At 43.7% G+C, this 19585-nt stretch overlaps 1 protein-coding gene across 1 annotated transcript in view; it reads right to left on the reverse strand.

Moving 5' to 3' along the window:
• Positions 1–5082: 5082 nt before the first annotated feature.
• GRID2 (glutamate ionotropic receptor delta type subunit 2) overlaps positions 5083–19585 on the reverse strand; it is a 2300191-nt gene continuing 2285688 nt past the window's right edge. The window contains exons 15-16 of the mRNA XM_029609341.1: positions 12805–13045; positions 5083–7481 (exon numbers count right to left, since the gene is read on the reverse strand). Coding sequence (XP_029465201.1) covers positions 7059–7481; positions 12805–13045 — 664 coding nt within the window. The 3' untranslated portion in view covers positions 5083–7058. The remainder of the gene's footprint in view (positions 7482–12804; positions 13046–19585) is intronic.

Genomic DNA, 19585 nt, shown 5'->3' on the forward strand with positions numbered 1-19585 from the left:
TAAACATGTGGATAAAGGTGAACCAGTAGATGAGGTGTATTTGGATTTTCAGAAGGCGTTTGACAAAGTCCCTCATGAGAGGCTTCTACGAAAACTAAAAAGTCATGGGATAGGAGGCGATGTCCTTTCATGGATTACAAACTGGTTAAAAGACAGGAAACAGAGAGTAGGATTAAATAGTCAATTTTCTCAGTGGAAAAGGGTAAACAGTGGAGTGCCTCAGGGATCTGTACTTGGACCGGTGCTTTGCAATATATATATAAATGATCTGGAAAGGAATACGATGAGTGAGGTTATCAAATTTGCAGATACAAAATTATTCAGAGTAGTTAAATCACAAGCAGACTGTGATACATTGCAGGAGGACCTTGCGAGACTGGAAGATTGGGCATCCAAATGGCAGATGAAATTTAGGGGTAGATTTTCATAAAATATGCGTGCGCTTCCATGTGCGTGTGCTATTCAGTGCGCACACATGCACATGTGATTTTATAACATGCTCGCGCATGTTATAAAATTCCAGGTTGGCGCACGAAAGGGGGGTATAATTTAGCAAATTTGTGCGGCGACGCATCAAGGCCTTCCCCAGTTTCCTCCCAATCCACTCTAATTAAGAAGCGGACTGGGAGGGAACTATCCCACCCCCTATCCTAATCTCCCTTCCCCTATCTTCCCCTCCCCCTATCCCTATCCTAGCCCTCCTCATTTTTTTTAACTCACCATTTGCTCCTGCAAAGGAGCAGGGGCAAGTTGTGCATGCAGGCAAGGTGCAGTAGGCAAATGGCTGCTGTACCGGTGCCTCTAGCCCTGCCCCGCCCCACAGACCACACCCTTTTAAGGTCCCAGCACTTACACGCGTCCCGGGGTTTACGTGCGTGGCCGGGCCCATTTGAAAATAGGCCAGGCGCACATAAGGCCCGGCCACACTCGTAAACCCCGGGATTTACGTGCGCCGGGGTTTTAAAATCTGGCCTTTAATGTGGACAAGTGCAAGGTGATGCATATAGGGAAAAATAACCCTTCCTATAGTTACACGATGTTAGGTTCCATATTAGGAGCTACCCCCCAGGGAAAAGATCTAGGCGTCAGAGTGGATAATACTTTGAAATCATCGGCTCAGTGTGCTGCAACAGTCAAAAAAACAAACAGAATGTTAGGAATTATTAAGAAGGGAATGGTTAATAAAATGGAAAATGTCATAATGCCTCTGTATCGCTCCATGGTAAGACCGCACCTTGAATACTGTGTACAATTCTGGTCGCCGCATCTCAAAAAAGATATAGTTGCGATGGAGAAGGTACAGAGAAGGGCAACCAAAATGATAAAGGGGATGGAACAGCTCCCCTATGAGGAAAGGCTGAAGTTTTTAGGGCTGTTCTGCTTGGAGAAGAGACGGTTTAGGGTGGATAAGATAGCAAGTAGCACATTTATGAAGAATCAGAGAAAGTTCTTTTTCACTCAGCACACAATTAAACTCTGGAAATTGTTGCCAGGGGATGTGGTTAGTGCAGTTACTGTAGCTGCTTTTAAAAAAGGTTTGGATAAATTCTTGGTGGAGAAGTCCATTAATTGCTATCAATCAAGTTGACTTAGGGAATGGCCTCTGCTATTACTGGCATCAGTAGCATGGGATCTACTTAGTGTTTGGGTAATTGCCAGGTTCTTGTGGCCTGGATTGGCCTCTGTTGGAAACAGGATGCTGGGCTTGATGGACCCTTGGTCTGACTCAGCATGGCATGTTCTTACTGAATGTAGCTTTATCTCTCATACATATTCATTTGTAAGAAATTAAAAACTCATCTGATTTGCCATATTCAAAGTCTTAGAATTATTTTGCCTCTTCTCCAGAAGAGGCAGTCTGAAAAGTGAATATTTACTGGGGTGTAAAAACTGATTGTTCTTTCTGATTTGTTCATGTATCCAGAACACTTTATAAACTTACATTCTAGAGCAATGTAACAATGCTTTATGCTCACAGTACAATTCAAATTTGTTGTCATCTAGAGGACAGTCCTTAATATAATAATATTGACAAAGCCCCATAGAGATTGTTTCAAAAATGTTAGCCATTTAAGAAAGCAAAACAAAGCAAAACATGGTTCCTGGTAAATTAAATAGGAAGTGAAAAATGGACACGAGACCCACTCTTTATGGTTGCCAACTGCCTAGTTTTGGATCGGTCAGCCAGGTTTTCAGTTGTGCTTTACGGTGTCAGGTCAGAAGTACTCACCAGACACTGAAAATCTGTTTGTTTTTTTTTTGCAAGAGGCTACTTCTCTTTCCCACAGATCTGTGCTATATGCCTGCCCTCTTTCCCCCTTTCCTGTGTTGTGATTGGATGGGATGGGGAGAGGAGGCGGGGCACAGCACAGCCCTCAGTTCCCAGCATTCCACAGATCTCCCCAGAAATGCCCTCTGGGTCCCTCCCCCTCCCTCACTGAGTGCTCGGCCAGGACCTGAGAGAGGGGCTGCAGCGAGCCAGCCGAGGGATAGAGGAACAGAGGAGGGGAAGGTGGAGAAAGAGACAGTCAGAGTCACAAGGTGGGGAAAGAGGAGAGGCAGAAAGGACACAGAGAAAAGGGGTGGGAAAGGAAAACAATCACAAGGGGAGCAAGGGAGGAAAGAGATACAGAGGGGTTATGAAAGGAAGGAAGGCCACAGGGAAGGGGAGAAGCACAATGGGAGCATGAGGGAAGGAGGGAGACAGAGATGGGGGAAGGGAAGGAAGAGACAGAAGAAACACAAAGGAGACAGGGGACACAGGAGGAAAGGAGATAGAGAAAGAGGAAGGCACTGGGGAGGAGAGGGAGACAGGAGGGAAGAAGGAGGGAAAGACAAGCAAGGGGAGGGAGGGGACTAAAGACAGGAGGTAGCACAAGAGAAGAGGGCACAGAGGAGGAGGGGAGGGCATATTGAGAAACAGGTGGCACAAAGGAGACACCGATGAAAGGCTGGGAAGGTTTTAAGGAAAGGGAGAACGAACCACCAGTGTCTGAGAGAGGAGGAGTTTGGGAGTGTGCATGTGTGTATGAGATAGGAAGATGTGTGTTTGGGACTGTGTGTATGTGTCTGAGAGAAGAGGCTGTGTGTTTGGGAGTGTGTGTGTGTGTGTGTGTGTGTGTGTGTGTATAACATAGGAGGCTGTGTGTTTATGGGACAGTATGGAGATGAGCGTGTATTAGAAAGGCTTTAGTTGTAAAACTGCATGAGAGAGGCTGTGGTTGATGTGTTTATGAGGATAGTTGAAATAACATTTTATAAAACAAAGTATATTGAGGGGGTGCTTGGAAGCCAAGTAATGAGTGACCTGACAACTGACAGTAGTCTGTAATCTCCCTCCCCTCATCTCCCCTCCCAAAGCAAGAAGTTTGGTGGGGTGTCCAGTTATGATCCATGGAAAAGCTGGCCATCCTCTCTCCCTCTTCTGTTTCTCCTTCTGTTTAGCATGTCCTGGAATACCAATGTGACCGGCCCTCTGGTCAGCCACTAATTGACCCTAGCTCCCAACCGTAGGATATATGTCAGCTTTAGAGGAGACAGCATTCCTGCATAGGCCCTCCCACAGAGGCTGCCTGTGGATGATGATTTACCAGGCCACAAGGGGGGTGAGCCCTTCTGAGAGCGGGGTAGAACAGTTTTGATTTTAAGAAGGAAGGACGTCTTTCAGAGTTAGGTCCTCAGCTTAGCAAAAGAAGGGAGAGACACTACCCTGCCAGTTCTTGGTGAATAGGCCGGAGGGAAACAGGGGGAAACAGAGCGACTTTTGTAAGTTTTCCCACGCTGTCAGTGAGGATTTTGGCGGGTTTGGACCTGCACCTTCTGGGAGGCAGTAAGCCCCTTTCCAGAGGTGCGGGAGGGACCTGTACACCCTTTCGACCCATTACGAGGAGAGTGCGGTGCCCAGCCAGTGCGGTGCCCTGTGTAGTTTCTTTTATTCTGGGGAAAGGAAGGTGTTCTGCTGGCCTCACCCCTTTCCTTGCTCAGTGAAAGAGCTGTGTGTTTTGTTTTTTTTTTCTCCAAAAGAAAGATTTGAAGAAGAAACCCATCAGGAGTCCCCCCCACCGGAGTGTCCACCCTTGGATGTGGGACACGGGCAGGTGAAGACCGAGAGTGCCCTTCTGGAGTCAGGTACTGTTTGGGGAAAGGGACACCCGGCCTGGTCAGGATACCCCAGCCCCTTGGGACTGACATTCATTCCACACCATGGAGGAGAGATTACAAGTTCCACGTTTCAACAAAAAGGGACACTTCCTCAGAGGGGTACCTCAGAGATAAGGAATCGGGATGTATTGGGACTTCTTATTTATACACCCTAATGATTTTTCCTCCAATCAATACCAGGAAATATTATTTTGAACACCCATCCAGTGAGTCCTGCCTGTTTTGTCCAGGTACCTGCCCCAAAGAGCAAGAGTAACACACGCACACACAAAGTTTCCCTTGCCTGGGCCACGAAGGTTATTCTTCAACCCCACAGAAAGAAATCCCCCCCCCCTCCCTCGGGGAGAAGGAAGAATTGGGGACCAAACAGATGAGCTAGCCCACGTAAAGAAATACTTTTGTGGTCCTTTAGGATGAGTGTCATCCATCACGAAAAGGTTACACCAGTTAAGATTAACTTTAAATACACCCCACAGATGGTCTGGGGCTGGATGAAAAGAAGAAGGGAGATGGGGGGGGGGGGGGGAGTGTGGGGGGGGGAGAGGCCGCAAGGTTCCCTGGCAGCCATTTTCTCTGGGTCTAGTAAATCTAACAAGAGCTTCGTTATTCCAGGGGGAAGGAAAAGTGTAGGAGAAACGTTCCAGCATTTCCTCACATTTTCCTCCTAACCACAGCAAACCTCAGCTTCGTCATGGGTAGGAGGCCCTGCTGCTTTAACTACTGGCTACGTTACACAAGAATTAAACAGAATAAGAAACAAGTTTAGAAAACTTTTTTTTTTTTATTAGACAAATTATTTAGACAAATTATACACAGAAAGCTTTGCCACTTGTAACTGAGGCCTCCAAAAAGTGAGTTCTGTATTTTATAATAGGCAACACATCAAAATAGGCCTATTTTAAATACTGTACATGGTTATCAGTTTGTTGTTTGTTTGTTTTTGTTTTTTGTTTTTAACTAAAATCACTGCAACATCAGGTATGTTCCCTATAATATTTTGTAAAGAATTCTTTTTTTTTCCTGGAGATGTCCATGAAATTGTGAATATAACAAGGAGAAACAAGTTATGCATGCTTTCAGACACTTGATCCCTTGGAAACTAGGTGGCCTTTTGGATGATTAGAAATCAGGCTGCCTTACACAGTAGACAATATTTGAAGATTTAGTAGAAAACAAAACAAAAAAAAATAATCAGCGACAGTACAAGATGCTTTAGGAACAGAATTAGCATCAAAAGATAATGTCTGAAGAATATATATATGTAAATATATATATACTTTTTTTTCTTTACTCCCCCTCCCCAAAAACAAACCGCACTATCTGCTTCCTATCTCAGTCCTAGCCACAGAATGAATTAGATAAAGTAAGTCAATGGGAGTATAAAACACAGGATAAGTCACTTGCTTCCTACTCACCACATTCTAAGGTTAAGGATATCAAACAGAAGGCTCAGCCTACATATCTACTAGGTAACAGCCTCATATTAAGAATGAAACAAACTTGGTGCCGAGCATGGCATATTTTCGACTGATCTTCGCCGGAGCATCATTACTGTATTTTTTTACCATTTTAAACACTTGGCACATCTCTTAAAAAATACATAGTTCCTCTAAATAGTGTATAACTGAATACATAACAGGGTACATAAGCAGAGCCAATTTGGCTTCTTAGAATAATCTATGACTGTAATTAAGGCCACATCAATACTTTTCAAGGGTTTTTTCTTCATAACACAATTATTGTATTGATTTAATGTGCTGGTTGGGAAGAGGATTTATTAACCTTCAATGATCTATATTCAAACTTTTTTTTTTAGAGCTTCACTATTTGTTCTAGATGCAGTTTACCTAATAGAGGTTTCCATTTTCCTAATTGGCTCAAAGTAAAAATTACTGAGTTTAACCTTATATGCTGATGAATAGCCAGTGCAAAAACCTAAATGGATGAATTGCATGAAGGTGCAAATATTAAAGTGCACCGGATAGACTAGTATAAAAACAAACTATAAAGGATGCTTTCTCGGCAAACAATGCAAATCAGAATTCCATTAAAACAACCTGTCTTTTTTCCAGCAGAAAAGACGTCCTGGTCATTACATCTTTCCTGTATACAACACAATTTTTAATTTACTAAAGCGTTATTAAATGAATTGCAATATCAGTGACTGCAATTTTATATATATAAGTATACACCAGATATTTATATATATATATATGCATCAGATACTAATTTATTTAACACAATGGAGGCTTACATTCCGCCTGATGATAGTATACTGTACATAAGAAAACCTTTTAACACTGTACAATCACGTGAAGGTCCTATGCACTGTTACAGTACAAAAGTAGGTTTAACTGTAGTCTTCTTTACTGGCATAGTAATGGCTTTTTTTTTTTTTTTTTTTTTTGTAATCATACAAAATTGCATTCTCATATAATGTGGCCCGAATGGTATTTTTTTTTTTTCACTGCAGGGTTTTTGCCTTTGGTCCACAGTTAAAGGACGCACACAACAGCAGCAGAGCACTGAGTGGATGCATTAGAACCATTGGAAAAGGACTGAAGTTATTGCAGTTATAGTCAAAAAAATGTGGGGGCTGAGAAAGAGAGTGGGTGAGAGAAACAGATAACGAACGAGAGAGAGAAAAATAAGGAGAGAGAAAGAGAACAAGATAAGAAGAAAGCACAAGAAGGAAATACTGATGAAAAGATGATTGATGAATTAATAAAAAAAATATACCGACATGAAAATCAAAGGGAAAGAAAGTGAGAAACAGAGTTGTTACAAGTAATCCTGATTTAAAAAATATTACATCCATGTTAGTCCCACAATATTACAGCTGCTCCTTGCAAACGGAGTCCTAAAGGGAAAAGAAGTGAAGGAACTTTGTTTGGAGCTCATATGGAGGTACCTCGGTCTGGGTCACTGCCAAGGTTGAGCCCAAGAGAAGGAGTTGGCTGGTAGGGGATGGATGACATTGTTTTAATGGGGCTTCTGAAAAAACCTCCGTTGGGCGCCCGGTGCCTGAAAGGACCAGTTCGGTGCTCCGGCACATTGCCAAAGGAGAAACCGGAAGCAGCCTTGGCAGAGAGTGTGCGGCTGAGAGTCTGGATCTGCTCCGGTATGAAGGTGGTGGTGGTGATGTGAGTGTTCCTGAAGTCACTGATCTGCTCCAGTGCTTGGCGGGCTGGCAAAGTATCAATGTCCAGAGGGGTCAGGTCAATGGACGAGGTGGAAAACTGTTTATGGGGGCTGTCGTCGTCCGTGCAGAGGCTGTTCACACGTCTATGGAGGTGTTCCAGGTCAATTTCCTTGTCATCCTGGAGGAGGAGGAATGGGGACAAAGACAAATGCACAGCATTCAGTAGGAGCTACTAACAACTGGAGCTGTTTGGTAAATACGAACTAGTTCTGTAAACAATACATTTAGGGGGGTCTTTTATAACAAGCCACATAAATTTGGGGCCTCTTAGGCATCTAAGTTTCATCAGTTTTCAAAGCAAACTTATGCTTGTAAGACTCTTTGGGGTACATTTTAAAAAAGAGCGAGCAGACGTACAAGTGTGCGCTCTACATGTATGCCCGCGCATGATATAAAATCCGGGCTCGGCGCGCTGCCCTCCCCCTGTTCCCTCCCAAGCCTCGGAGGGAACTTTCCAGGAAATCAGAGCGGCCTCGGAGGGAACTTTCCTAACCCCCCACCCCACCTTCCCTTCCCTTCCCCTACCTGTCCCACCCTTCCCCCCCTACCTTTGATGTTCTGTTTTTTTTCTCTCCAAAATTATTTCAGCCCTGGGGCTGAAGTAAGTTGCGCGCGCCGGCAGTGCCGGGAGCCTGACCCCTCCCCAGCCCCGGCCCTCCCCGGCCCTTTTTGCAAGCCCCGGGACTTACACGCATCCTGGGGCTTTAACGCGCATCACCGGGCCTTTTAAAAATAGGCCCGGCGTGCATAGACCTGGTTACGCGCATAAATCATCCGGATTTGCACACGTATCCCTTTTAAAATCTGGCCCTTTGAAAATTATTCCATTAAAACTACATGCACACAATTTCACCTGCTTTTCGGTGTGCTTAGTTTTGCTGAGAGAATTTGTGCCCGGACATTTTAATATCCAAAAGTATGCACTGAACTCCCAACCCCACCCAGACTCTACCCCCTGAAAGCCTCTCCTCTATGCACATAAAAGTACATGCATGCAAGGAAGTAATTTTCAAAGTCATTTACAGACAGAAAACATGGGTTTCTGCACTTAAATGTCTTCTTATTTAAAATTGCCTGGGAATTGTGGGCAGAAAAGTATGCATGGAATCTGATGTTATGTATACTTTCATGCACACAAACATTAAGGGGCGAATTTTAAAAGGCGTGCGAATAGCCTACTTTTGTTTGTGCTCCAGGCGCAAACAAAAGTACGCTGGATTTTAGTAGATACGCGCGGAGCCGCGCGTATCTGCTAAAAACCTGGATCGGCGCGCGCAAGGCTATGGATTTTGTATGGCCGGCGCGCGCCGAGCCGCGCAGCCTACCCCCGTTTCCTCCAAGGCCGCTCCGAAATCGGAGCGGCCTCGGAGGGAACTTTCCTTTGCCCTCCCCTCACCTTCCCCTCCCTTCCCCTACCTAACCCACCCGCCCAGCCCTGTCTAAACCCCCCCTTACCTTTGTCGGGGGATTTACGCCTCCCGGAGGGAGGCGTAAATCCCCGCGCGCCAGCGGGCCTCCTGCGCGCCGGGCCGCGACCTGGGGGCGGGTACGGAGGGCGCGGCCACGCCCCCGGACCACCCCGGACTGTAGCCACGCCCCTGTATCCGCCCCCAAAACGCTGCCGACACGCCCCCGAAACGCCGCGACGACCGGGCCCGCCCCCCGACACGCCCCCGACACGCCCCCCTCGGAGAACCCCGGGACTTACGCGAGTCCTGGGGCTCTGCGCGCGCCGGGAGGCCTATGTAAAATAGGCTTCCCGGCGCGCAGGGCCCTGCTCGCGTAAATCCGCCCGGTTTTGGGCGGATTTACGCGAGCAGGGCTCTGAAAATCCACCCCTAATTGTTCCAGGGAGTGGAGCTGGGTAGGGATGTGCATTCATTTTGAATGAATGCACAATCCGCAACGTATAGGTCCCAATTCGTTGCATTTGTGGGTCCATGAAACGTATGGCGAACCCCCACGAATGCAACATATCATTAACGAATAAAGCCCCCACCCTCCTGACCCCCCCAAGATTTGCCAAAAGTCCCTGGTGGTCCAGCGGTGGTCCTGGAACGATCTCCTGCACTCTGGCCGTCGGCTGCCAGTATTCAAAATGGCGCCAATAGCCTTTGCCCTTACTATGTCACAGGGGCTACCGGTGCCATTGGTCAGCCCCTGTCATATGTTAGGAGCACAAGATGGCGCCGGCCGTCCATTGCTCCTACCATGTGATAGGGGCCGACCAATGGCACCGGTAGCCCCTGTGACATAGTAAGGGCAAAGGCTATTGGCGCCATTTTGAATATTGGCAGCCGGTGCCCAGAGTGCAGGAGATCGCTCCAGGACCTCCACTGCACCACCAGGGACTTTTGGCAAGTTTTGAGGGGGTCAGGAGGGTGGGGGGTTGTAGTTAATTAAATTTAAAGGGTTGGGATGGTTTTTTTGTTTTGTTTTTCCAACTTTAATGGAAAATGAATACCGAATGCAACTAATGGACGAATCCTTTTCCCCAAAAACGGATGCAACTGATTTGGGTCCCGGTGCAATGAATAGCGAATAGCTGCAAATTTTTTCCTTCTGTACATCCCTAGAGCTGGGATTTCCATGCATGGCTTTTGCTTTTGTAAAGTATGTGCATAGATTAATCCACACAAGTTATGCCCTGCATGCTGCAGCTGTAACTTTGTGTGGGTTTGTTTCTGCATTTTCTAGGGATAATTTGTAAAACCAACCTTATGCACAGAAGTTTGTTTTGAAAACTGGTTAAACTGATGCACTTTTGGCAATGCAGAAGTTATTTGGGGTTGCTATAAAATGACCCTCTTAACTCCTTGGCTGATTACAGTAGGAGCAACTTTCAGCGGGCCTCATGAGAGGAAGCAAAGTGGGTACAGTTGTACTGAGGATCAGTGCTAAGGACAATCCTACACAAATAAATTTAGAAACAATGAATTCAGAGAATATCCAAGTAAAGGTACCTGGGTATATCCATATCCAATCTTTGAATGCCTTAATTGGATCAATGAAAAATGATATAGTAGTACAAGAGCTCTTGAGGGCATACAGGTTCCTTCTCCATCTATAGTAGAACTTCAGATTTCTACTTTTGCCTTTTTCCAAGAGGGCCCAGGTAAGGGTGACTATACAAGCTATAAATGCAACTAAATACAAAATAAATAAAGTCATGCCTATTTTATTGCAGACATTAGCGCTATCTTACATTACTATAGGGAGGGCTTCAATTTTTAAGTGTTTATAAATTGTAAATTTAGCTGTTTCAGTAAATTAGGCATTCTTTGAGAGGGCAAGAATTCAGTGTTTTTGCGTTTTTGCATTAGGGCATTTTATTTCTGCTTATCAATTAAAAGCTAAAGGCTGAAGCCCTAACAATAGGGAAGTTCATTATGCTCTTGATAAAGACACATCTGCCTTAGGTAACACAACGTGCATCAGCTGGATTAGTGTGGTGACCAAATGATGAGGAAGTTTTTGTACTCTATGCACAGGGGAATTAATTTTCAAAGGAGTTAAACATGCAAATCTAGCATATTATCATAGCAATTTTCCAAAGCCCATAATATACGCTTATGGAGTAATTTTCCAAAGGATATTCATGCATAAAACTGGGTGTTACATGTGTAAATGCACAGTGCCCATGTAAGTGGGCTTTTGAACATTGCTACAATACATGCTATTGTATTGCCCATAGGATATTCTCATGTAAGTGCACTTTATGATGGTAACAGTGAAACAGCCAGGCAGGCACAAATGTATATCGTATAAGTAGGGGATGTGGGTAATCTATCGATTTAATATTCTATATTTGAATATGGATAGAAGTGTGAGGGTTGTTTATGGGTATGGTATAAAATAAGATGAATGCACGTACATGTGCACACAATTTTATATGCACGCGGGCATGTACACACAAATGCCGCCTCTACCGCATAAGTGGGGGAATGTTATAAGGGACGTGCACTGATGCCATATGGAGTTTTCCCAAATTCATTCCCAATTGGCCCAGTTAAGGGATAGGACTTTACAAATGCCCCTAGTTTAATAGTCTCCCTTGCTCCCTGTTAGCTCCAACCCTTAAAACCCTGCTGACTAGCCTAGATTTTTTAATTTTATTACATCCACAGCAGTAGTAAAGTTACATGGCAGGGCACACCGGCGCTCACTTGTGCACGTAACTATTTATGCACAAATTCCATGTTAATGTCCCAGAGCACCTGTGTCCTGCCATTGCCCCACCCAGACCATGCCCACACCCTGCCTATTTTGTGCTTTCTCACTTGTGCGTGTACCGTGAGATGCACGTTTACATGGACAGCTTTTAAAATCCGCTCGGCATTCGCTGGCCGGACATACTCATGTAGCTCCTGGTTTGGGTTCGTGCCGGGCTTTAAAAATTCACCCCATGAGAATTGAAAACTGCTACAATAGTAGTTACATGTACACGTGTAACTCCTGTGAAAATTACCTCCATAAAGTGCATTTACACATATGAAACCTATTGACAATTCAGTGACATGTATTATGGCAATTTTCAAAAGCTGACTTACACAGGATTGTAAATGCATTTGAAAATGACCCTCTAAAGAGATAATTTTATAACTGCCCAAACTAGTACCAAGTCCACGGGTCCCTTGGAACACCTCTTCATGACGCAGGTAAACTTATGTATGTTGTGGCACCACAGGTATCATTAACCTACAGAGTTTCCAGGTCTCTCCATGATTAGTACAGCTGCTACAGTGCTGTGTGCCAGCTATCTCCAGAAACTGATTCCAAAGCTTGATAGCTTCAATGAACGAATATGTCTCATAATTGCAAACCAAATATGAACAACAACAACACTTTAGGACTAGGAGAAAAATAAAGTATCCATAGTATTTGCTTGAAGATTTCTAAATGAAGCTTCACTAGGTCCTTCCCCCTGTTTTCCACACCTTCCAGGGTGTCTGGCCTGTTGCAGATTTAGATACCATCCCCAATAAGGCAAATCTTTCCCTATAGCCCTTCTGCAGTATTTCTTTATGGAGAGGATGGTAGATGCATGGAATGGCCTCCCAGTGGAGATGATGGAGAGAGGGAAAATATCATACTTCAAGAAAGCATGGGACAAGCACAGAGGGTGTCCAGGGGAGAGGAAGGGATTGTGAAGCTAATTGTGAGGCGTGGATGAGCAGGCTGGCCTTTATCTGCTGCCATGTTGTATATATTTGCTGTAAACTGCTAAGTACTTCAGATTGTGCAGGATATAAATTCCTCAAATAAATAAATAATAAATAAATATTCCAAGTTGCCATGTTTCCGTGAAATACAAGGGAATCAGTTTCCAGTTCTGTCTCAATTCACAAGCACTAGACAAACACTAGAAAGCTACAAGGTAAAATTATATATCCATAAATACAAACCAACAGCTAGACAGCAAGCACAGGTTCTAAAGATACCTCTTTGGAAGGAACCCGGGAGCGTTTCCTTTTGTTCCACCATGTCTCCACCATAGCTATGAAACAGGAGAGGACAATTCCCGCCGCCAGGATGCAGAATACTCCCGCAAAGCTCTTTATGTCCAGTGCACTACTTTTTTGCTTCGGGTCCACTGAGGAGTACAGGTCACAGTGACCATTCCGAGGCCACCATTTGTGCTTCAGTATGTCTATGTCTCCATTCTGCTGAAGTTCCAGAATCCTGGAAGAAGAAAAGAAGATTAAACACCTCAGCTCACACCCCCGAAAACTGGAATTGTACAGCCATAAAGCAGAAATTGCAGGAATGGTTCTGAAGATGACAGATCTTTATTTTTATTTATTTTATGGATAGTGTGCCTTTTCCTAAGAAAGGTACAAGGACAGATAGGAATTGCACTGCAGTACATATGTCTGGAGGTGGTAGAAGGGGTCTTAGGAATATAAAACTTGGACTTGCACCATGCAAAACTGTACATGCAGCAATATTCTCTTCATTCAACCAGTATGAGTCTTGGGAAATTTCCGGCAGAACTTTACAACGGTTTGAGTCTTTTGAAAGCAGGCGTCTTAGCAGCATTCCCTCCTGCTTTCGTTCCAGATGTGAAAAGCAAAGGTTGCTGCAGCAGCCCTGTGCAGGGCAGTTACATATTCTGTGCTTTTCAGTACAAGTCAAAACCTTCTCACACTTCGCAGCACTGGAAAATCGAATTTAAATACAAAGGTCTAGATCCAGATGAATTTATTATTATTTGGAAATTGCCATTGCGTCTGCTATGGCAGGGCTTGGGGCTGATAACAGACAATAGATTTAGATCAGGAATAGGATAAGTTGGGCCAGGCTACTTGGATCCTTTCACCTAAAGCCTGAAGGGGGTAAGCCTCAAAGAGAATATTAAGGAGACTTTCCTATGGGACTTTTCACAACAAGCAGTAAACAAGTTTCATCAGTCAACTGGAAATTCTGATAAAATAACTGGAAACCATTATTGGGAAAACACCCAGCAGCCTTCAGCATTGCACAGGTGAGGTGGGGGCCATAGATTCTAACAGAAGGAGATGTGAGACCCACGATATCAGAGTCTACCTTGGTAATGAGGGCTCACCAATCATTATGAAGTCAACAAGGCACCCCCATCAAGGCCCTACCATTTGGAAAGAAATCAACAAGGCTACTTATAGGCTACCAAAATATCCACCAACGAAGACATTTAAGCCTATGGAGCAAACCTATATAAAACAAGGGGTTTTTGGGAAGCAATCCAGTTCTACAACTATCAACAGCAGATGGCACCAAGACAGTGAAGAACCCTAACCCTGAGCGTCAATCCCTTTCTCTCTCATGCGCCCTTCAAACCAAGAGTGCATGAGAGAGAAAAGCAAAGGGATGGATGTATAAGAAGTTCAAATGCTGAACGTGGGCTGTAGTGTATCCTTTTTCTGACATATAGAATATATCATACATAAATTATACAAGGGGTATCTGCATGTTTCTTGCTTATATGAGCTTCAGCATCCGTAGTTGCTCATAAATGCCTGGATTTTAAAAACCCTGCATGCGTAAAATCCTGGCTTTATGCGCGTGGCCGGGCCGTGTGCAGGCCGAACAAATTTTTGAAGGGGCCCGGTCACGCGCATAAAGCCCGGTACAAGCACAAGTGCTGGCCTTCTTCAAAGGGGTGCACTGGGGACGTGTTCTGGGCGGAGAGGGGCGGGGTGGGGGTGGGTGGGACAGCGCCATTGATTGCTGTCCCGAAGATTTGTGTGCTGGCAGCCGGCTGGCACAGGCAACTTACTTCAGCTCGGGAGCTGAAGTAAGTTGCAAAATAAAGATACAAAAAAAAGGGAGGGTTTAGGGTATGGGGAGAAGTGGGGAAGAAGAGGGGGTATGGGTAGGGTGGTAGGGAAGTTCCCTCCCAGTCCACTTCTTAATTGGAGTGGACTGGGAGGGAACTGGGGAAGGCGGGAATGCATCGCCGTGTGGAAATTGCAAAAGTCTGCCCCCTTGCGCAGGCCGCCCACACATATGCGTGCGGATTATAAAATCTGGCATGCATGTGTGCACAGCCCTCGGATTTTATAACAAGTGCGTGCTGGTGCGTGCATGTTATAAAATCAGCGCGTCCATGTGTGCGTGCCGGGAATTACGCGCACATTATAAAATCTACCCCATAGTTTTTTTGTCCCATAAACAGTAGGTCTGCTCACAAGGGGGCTCAGTCAAGTGCCCTGCCCCTAAACAAATAATTTCCCATAACAAGCTCAGCCACTATCAAACAGCAGACAAATCTGTCAAGCCCTTGAAGTGTTTGTAAGCTTGCTTCTCAAGTGTTTGAATTCTTAAACTTATTAGAATCTCATTTAGAAGAAATATGAGCATATTTGTATTAATTTTATAATGGAATGGCATTAATATATCCAAACATATCCACCTAAATTCAATGTGACCCAGAAACTCTTTGTACAATAAAGAGACCTTTATAAATGGCCACCACACAGCATTCTTTAGTCTTATCGGCGCCTTATTATAATCAACCGTCCCAGTCCACTTTTTTTGTTATATTTTTAAATTGTAATAAAATATTGTTCAGTACTTATATATATATATATATATATATATATAAAAGGCTTGTGTCAGTTGTTTAGTTACACTGTCATGTCTGTCTGTGACCACCAGGTGGTGCCCAGAACAGAAGATGGTGTACTGTGCAAAGACAATATGCTCTGTCTGCAAAGCCCTATCTGTCAGACTCCCCCTCCCACACACAGACATACAGGCTCTCACATATACCCACAGACAAAAACACAGACACAGACACACACATACAAAAGCACACAGGCTCTTTTCTTAATTTGTTAATCTATTAAAACAATATTTATCTTTTCCATTTTTTTTGTTTTGAAAATTTACATTAGTTGTGAACCAGACAACTTGAGTTATTCTGGGTACTTTTTTCTAATATAGAGGGACGAGGCAATACAGTGCGCTCAGCCGAACGCACTGTTTAACCCGCTGTCGAACACAGGTTAAATAGGCGCTAATCCACCCCCTAATGCAATAGGGAGATTAGCGCCTATTTAATGTGCGTCTGACGCGGAGTGAATGAGTTAGCGTTCATCACATGCAAATGCATGTGAATGAGGCTATTATTAATTCCAAATGCAAAAAAATAAATGTGCATCTCAGATGCACATTTATCGCTCAGATATTAATGCCTGCCTGGAGCAGATGTTAATAGCTGAGCACATTGAAAAGAAGTACAGAGAAGCAGAAAAAACTGCTTTTATGTACCTTTTTTAAAGTAAAAAAAAAAAAAGAAAAAAGCCCTCTGCCGGCTGCTTTGATGATTGCAAGACCGACGCCGATATTTTTGGCGTCGGTTTTCATAACCGACTGGCTGCAGTAATGAAAACCGACGCCGAGTTTATTGGCATTGGTGTTCATAACCGGCAGACTGCCGTTAACCGCGCCATGCATGCACTAAGAAAGCGGGCGCTGAAAAGTCAGCACCCACTTTCCGCAAATTTTATTACATCAGCCCATACTCTGTATAAGTTCATATAAGCAAGAAACATGCACTTACCCCTTGTATAGTTTATGTATGATATATACTCACGCTCCCTCCCATAGGCCTTATTTAATTCTGTATTTTGAGCATGTTGGAGATTATGCTGTTAGCTTCACTCAATATATATGTTCTAATTTGTACTCTTGTTTGAGCTTTTTTTGCAATGATGGAATTGAAAAGTGAGTAAATTAATTCATATAGAAATAAATGTGCCGTATTTCTAATAAAAAAAAAAGTCAATTAGATTTTGGGATAGATGAGAGCAAAAAAAAAGCCTCATAAATATCTAACCTGAACTAGATTTATATGTTAACTTAGTTCATAAACAGTTTTGAGTTTTAAACTCAGAAATTTCTAAACTAGTAAAGATTATTTCCAAGTTTTAAATATACTTTTTTTTTTTTTTAAATTAAAGAAATTGTGGGTTTATCTTAGTAAGTTAACATAGTAAAAGATGACAGATAAAGATCAATTGACTCATCACATCTACACAGCTATTTCAGTCACACTGCCAGTGACATATTCCAGCTGCCATCCATAGAAGCGTGACCCCCTTGTAGGATATTGCCTCTTAACCAAGTCAGGTGTTTTTTGCTTTCCTTATTGGTTCTCTAAACACCTGTTTTTGCACATCAGCAGCAAAAAGCATTTTGGGGCAATAGTGTGGTAGGGAATTGCTATGGAGAGCAGCAAATGGAAGATTTGGCCACACTTAACTAGCCTCATGCTCAGGTCCTTGTGGATGTTGATAGTAACACAGCGTCCCTATGGGCATAGGCATTAATTGTTTTTTTTACAAATGGTTAGCATGGGATTACCTTGGAAATATATGCCAGCACTAATGTTGGCCCCTGGGCCATGTATTAGCTTGCTCTTGGCTTTTGCTGTCTACCTGTTTTTCTAATCAGCAGGGCAGGAAGAGCTATCTAACATCCTGATCCTCGGTGGTTAGGAGGGTTGTGATATTGATACTGATGATCATAGATTACAGAACCACTATGGGGAGAGGCATTAATATCAATGCAAATAAATAATACTGATGTATGAGGCTGTTCATAACAAAACAGTCTTTATGGAAATAGACTCTGTTCTGTAGTGGGTTCATATAGATAAGGACACTAAACAGGTTTAAGAAAGAAAATAAAATTCAATGAAAGGATTTCATTAGGGGAATGCTAAAGGTTTAATGTATTCTTATTAAAAAAAAAACCATGAAATTCAGAATTATTGATGTCCCTGCAATCACAATTCAACAGCCCTTTTGTTCTGCCATTACATCACACAGGATATTACATACGGTTTGCTCTCTATATATCAACCCATATTAATGTGAAACACAAATGGTTACCTTCCTTCTCATTTAGCAACATGAATATGGCAAAGGATTTCTGTACTCTGGCCAATGCAAAGCACAAATCATCACTACCATGTGGACAAATCGGCATGTGCAGTGAGCTAGTGCTGTGCACATATTTAAAAGCATACTCAGAAAATAAGCAGTTAGGGCTGCAATGAGTTAAGTTTGCAGTTTGAGGATATTTGATGTCCTAATATGGAAAATAAATAGGATGAAGCTGTATGAAGGCATTTAAAATTTGATCCCATTCATTATGACTAGAAAATAGGCAAACATTATCACAGCCACATGCTGGAGCAAGGCACAGTATTTGCACCTAAGGAACATATGCTTTGTTATGAAGGGTGCAAACTTGCTAATGCTACCACATTTTCTATTATCATATAGAAAAGTTTTTAATCTCATTTGCAAAGCAATAATATTATGAGAGTATTCTGAGTTTGCCTGGGGAGCTGCGCATAGTCAGATTCCACCTGATGGGCTGCAAGTTGTATAAATTCCAGCTATTTAGAGGTCACGCAGATAATGTCCAGCTCAAAAGGAGTTTCCATATTCACATGCTTTATATCTTTGGGCCTCATTGCAGATGCAAATTGTTACAAGCCTCCACATGTATTTTAAATAATGAAAGATTCTCACTGATATGAATCTATGAATCTTGTTGCAGATTTGAATCAGTCCAGAATCTGGTTTGGACTGATTATCTGAGTAAATTCATGTCAAATACTTGCAGATCCGAACCAGGAGATTCACCTGTCCAAAATGCAATGACACTACAAAAGGATGCTGGTTTATAGCTCTTGAGATGATCGTAATTGAGAATATCCTGGCTTTTGCATGCTTATGTTAGAGCCGTACTATTTCACGAAAAACTATTTTGCCTGCAGCTACAGAAAGAGAATGCACTGCGAGGCTAACATGGGAAACCCTCTCATTTGGCACTGTACTCGATTCTTGAGCAATGATTCCTATTAGGTGAGACACCAAAAAGGAATCAGACATTAGCGTGAGAGTGGGGGAAATAAATGGAATATAATAATTTGCAATGTTGCAAGTGCTTGACTTGCTAAAATGTTTAATTTTTGTTGCCGGTGTTAGAGCTTTCCACAAGAGGGCAGCCTTTGCACAGAAATGCCTCTCTCCCTGGACTCGAAGGGCAGTGCATACAAACTGCAGCAATTACAGCTCTTCCAGGCTGAAACATTCCTTTTATTCATCACAATCTGAAGTTTTAGTTTTCAATCTCAAACAATTATCCGCATAGCAACAGACTCAGTTTTATTTTCTGCAAGGCCGACGTGAGATTCCAAGGTCCACTGCAGCAGCGCCACTAAAGTTGGGTGGAATCTAACAAGGAGCCCGCAGCTGAGGAGGGAAGCAGTGCGCAACTGCACTTACCTGGGTTTACAGACAGAACAAACCCCCATCCCCTCCCCAACCAAGGACCCGATTCAGGCACAGGCGCCTTAGGCACGGGCCTAGGGCACCGAAAACCGGGACTCCCCCCCCCGCCCCCCCGCTGCCCTTTGATTTCTGGGGTGAAGCTCCCGTTTCCTCAGTCCTCTGCCTGCAGGCACTCTCATCTTAAACCGGGCCCTGCTGATAGCGAGCTTCGGAAGCAGAACCAACCAGAAACATTCATGGAAAGTCACTTCTGGGGTTTGATGTCCCAACGTTTGATTTCAGTGCCTGGACACTTCTGGAGGGTGGTCTGGAGTGGGGGGAGAGGGGGGGAACAGCACACTGTTGCTGTTATTACTAGCCAAGTGCCCCTGACTAAACTTAGGCACAGGGAGGCCCAAATTATTTGCCAAATGGCCTGACAGAATCAGTAATG

The sequence above is a fragment of the Rhinatrema bivittatum genome, chromosome 1, assembly GCF_901001135.1.
Source record: "Rhinatrema bivittatum chromosome 1, aRhiBiv1.1, whole genome shotgun sequence".
Classification (NCBI taxonomy): Eukaryota; Metazoa; Chordata; class Amphibia; order Gymnophiona; family Rhinatrematidae; genus Rhinatrema; species Rhinatrema bivittatum.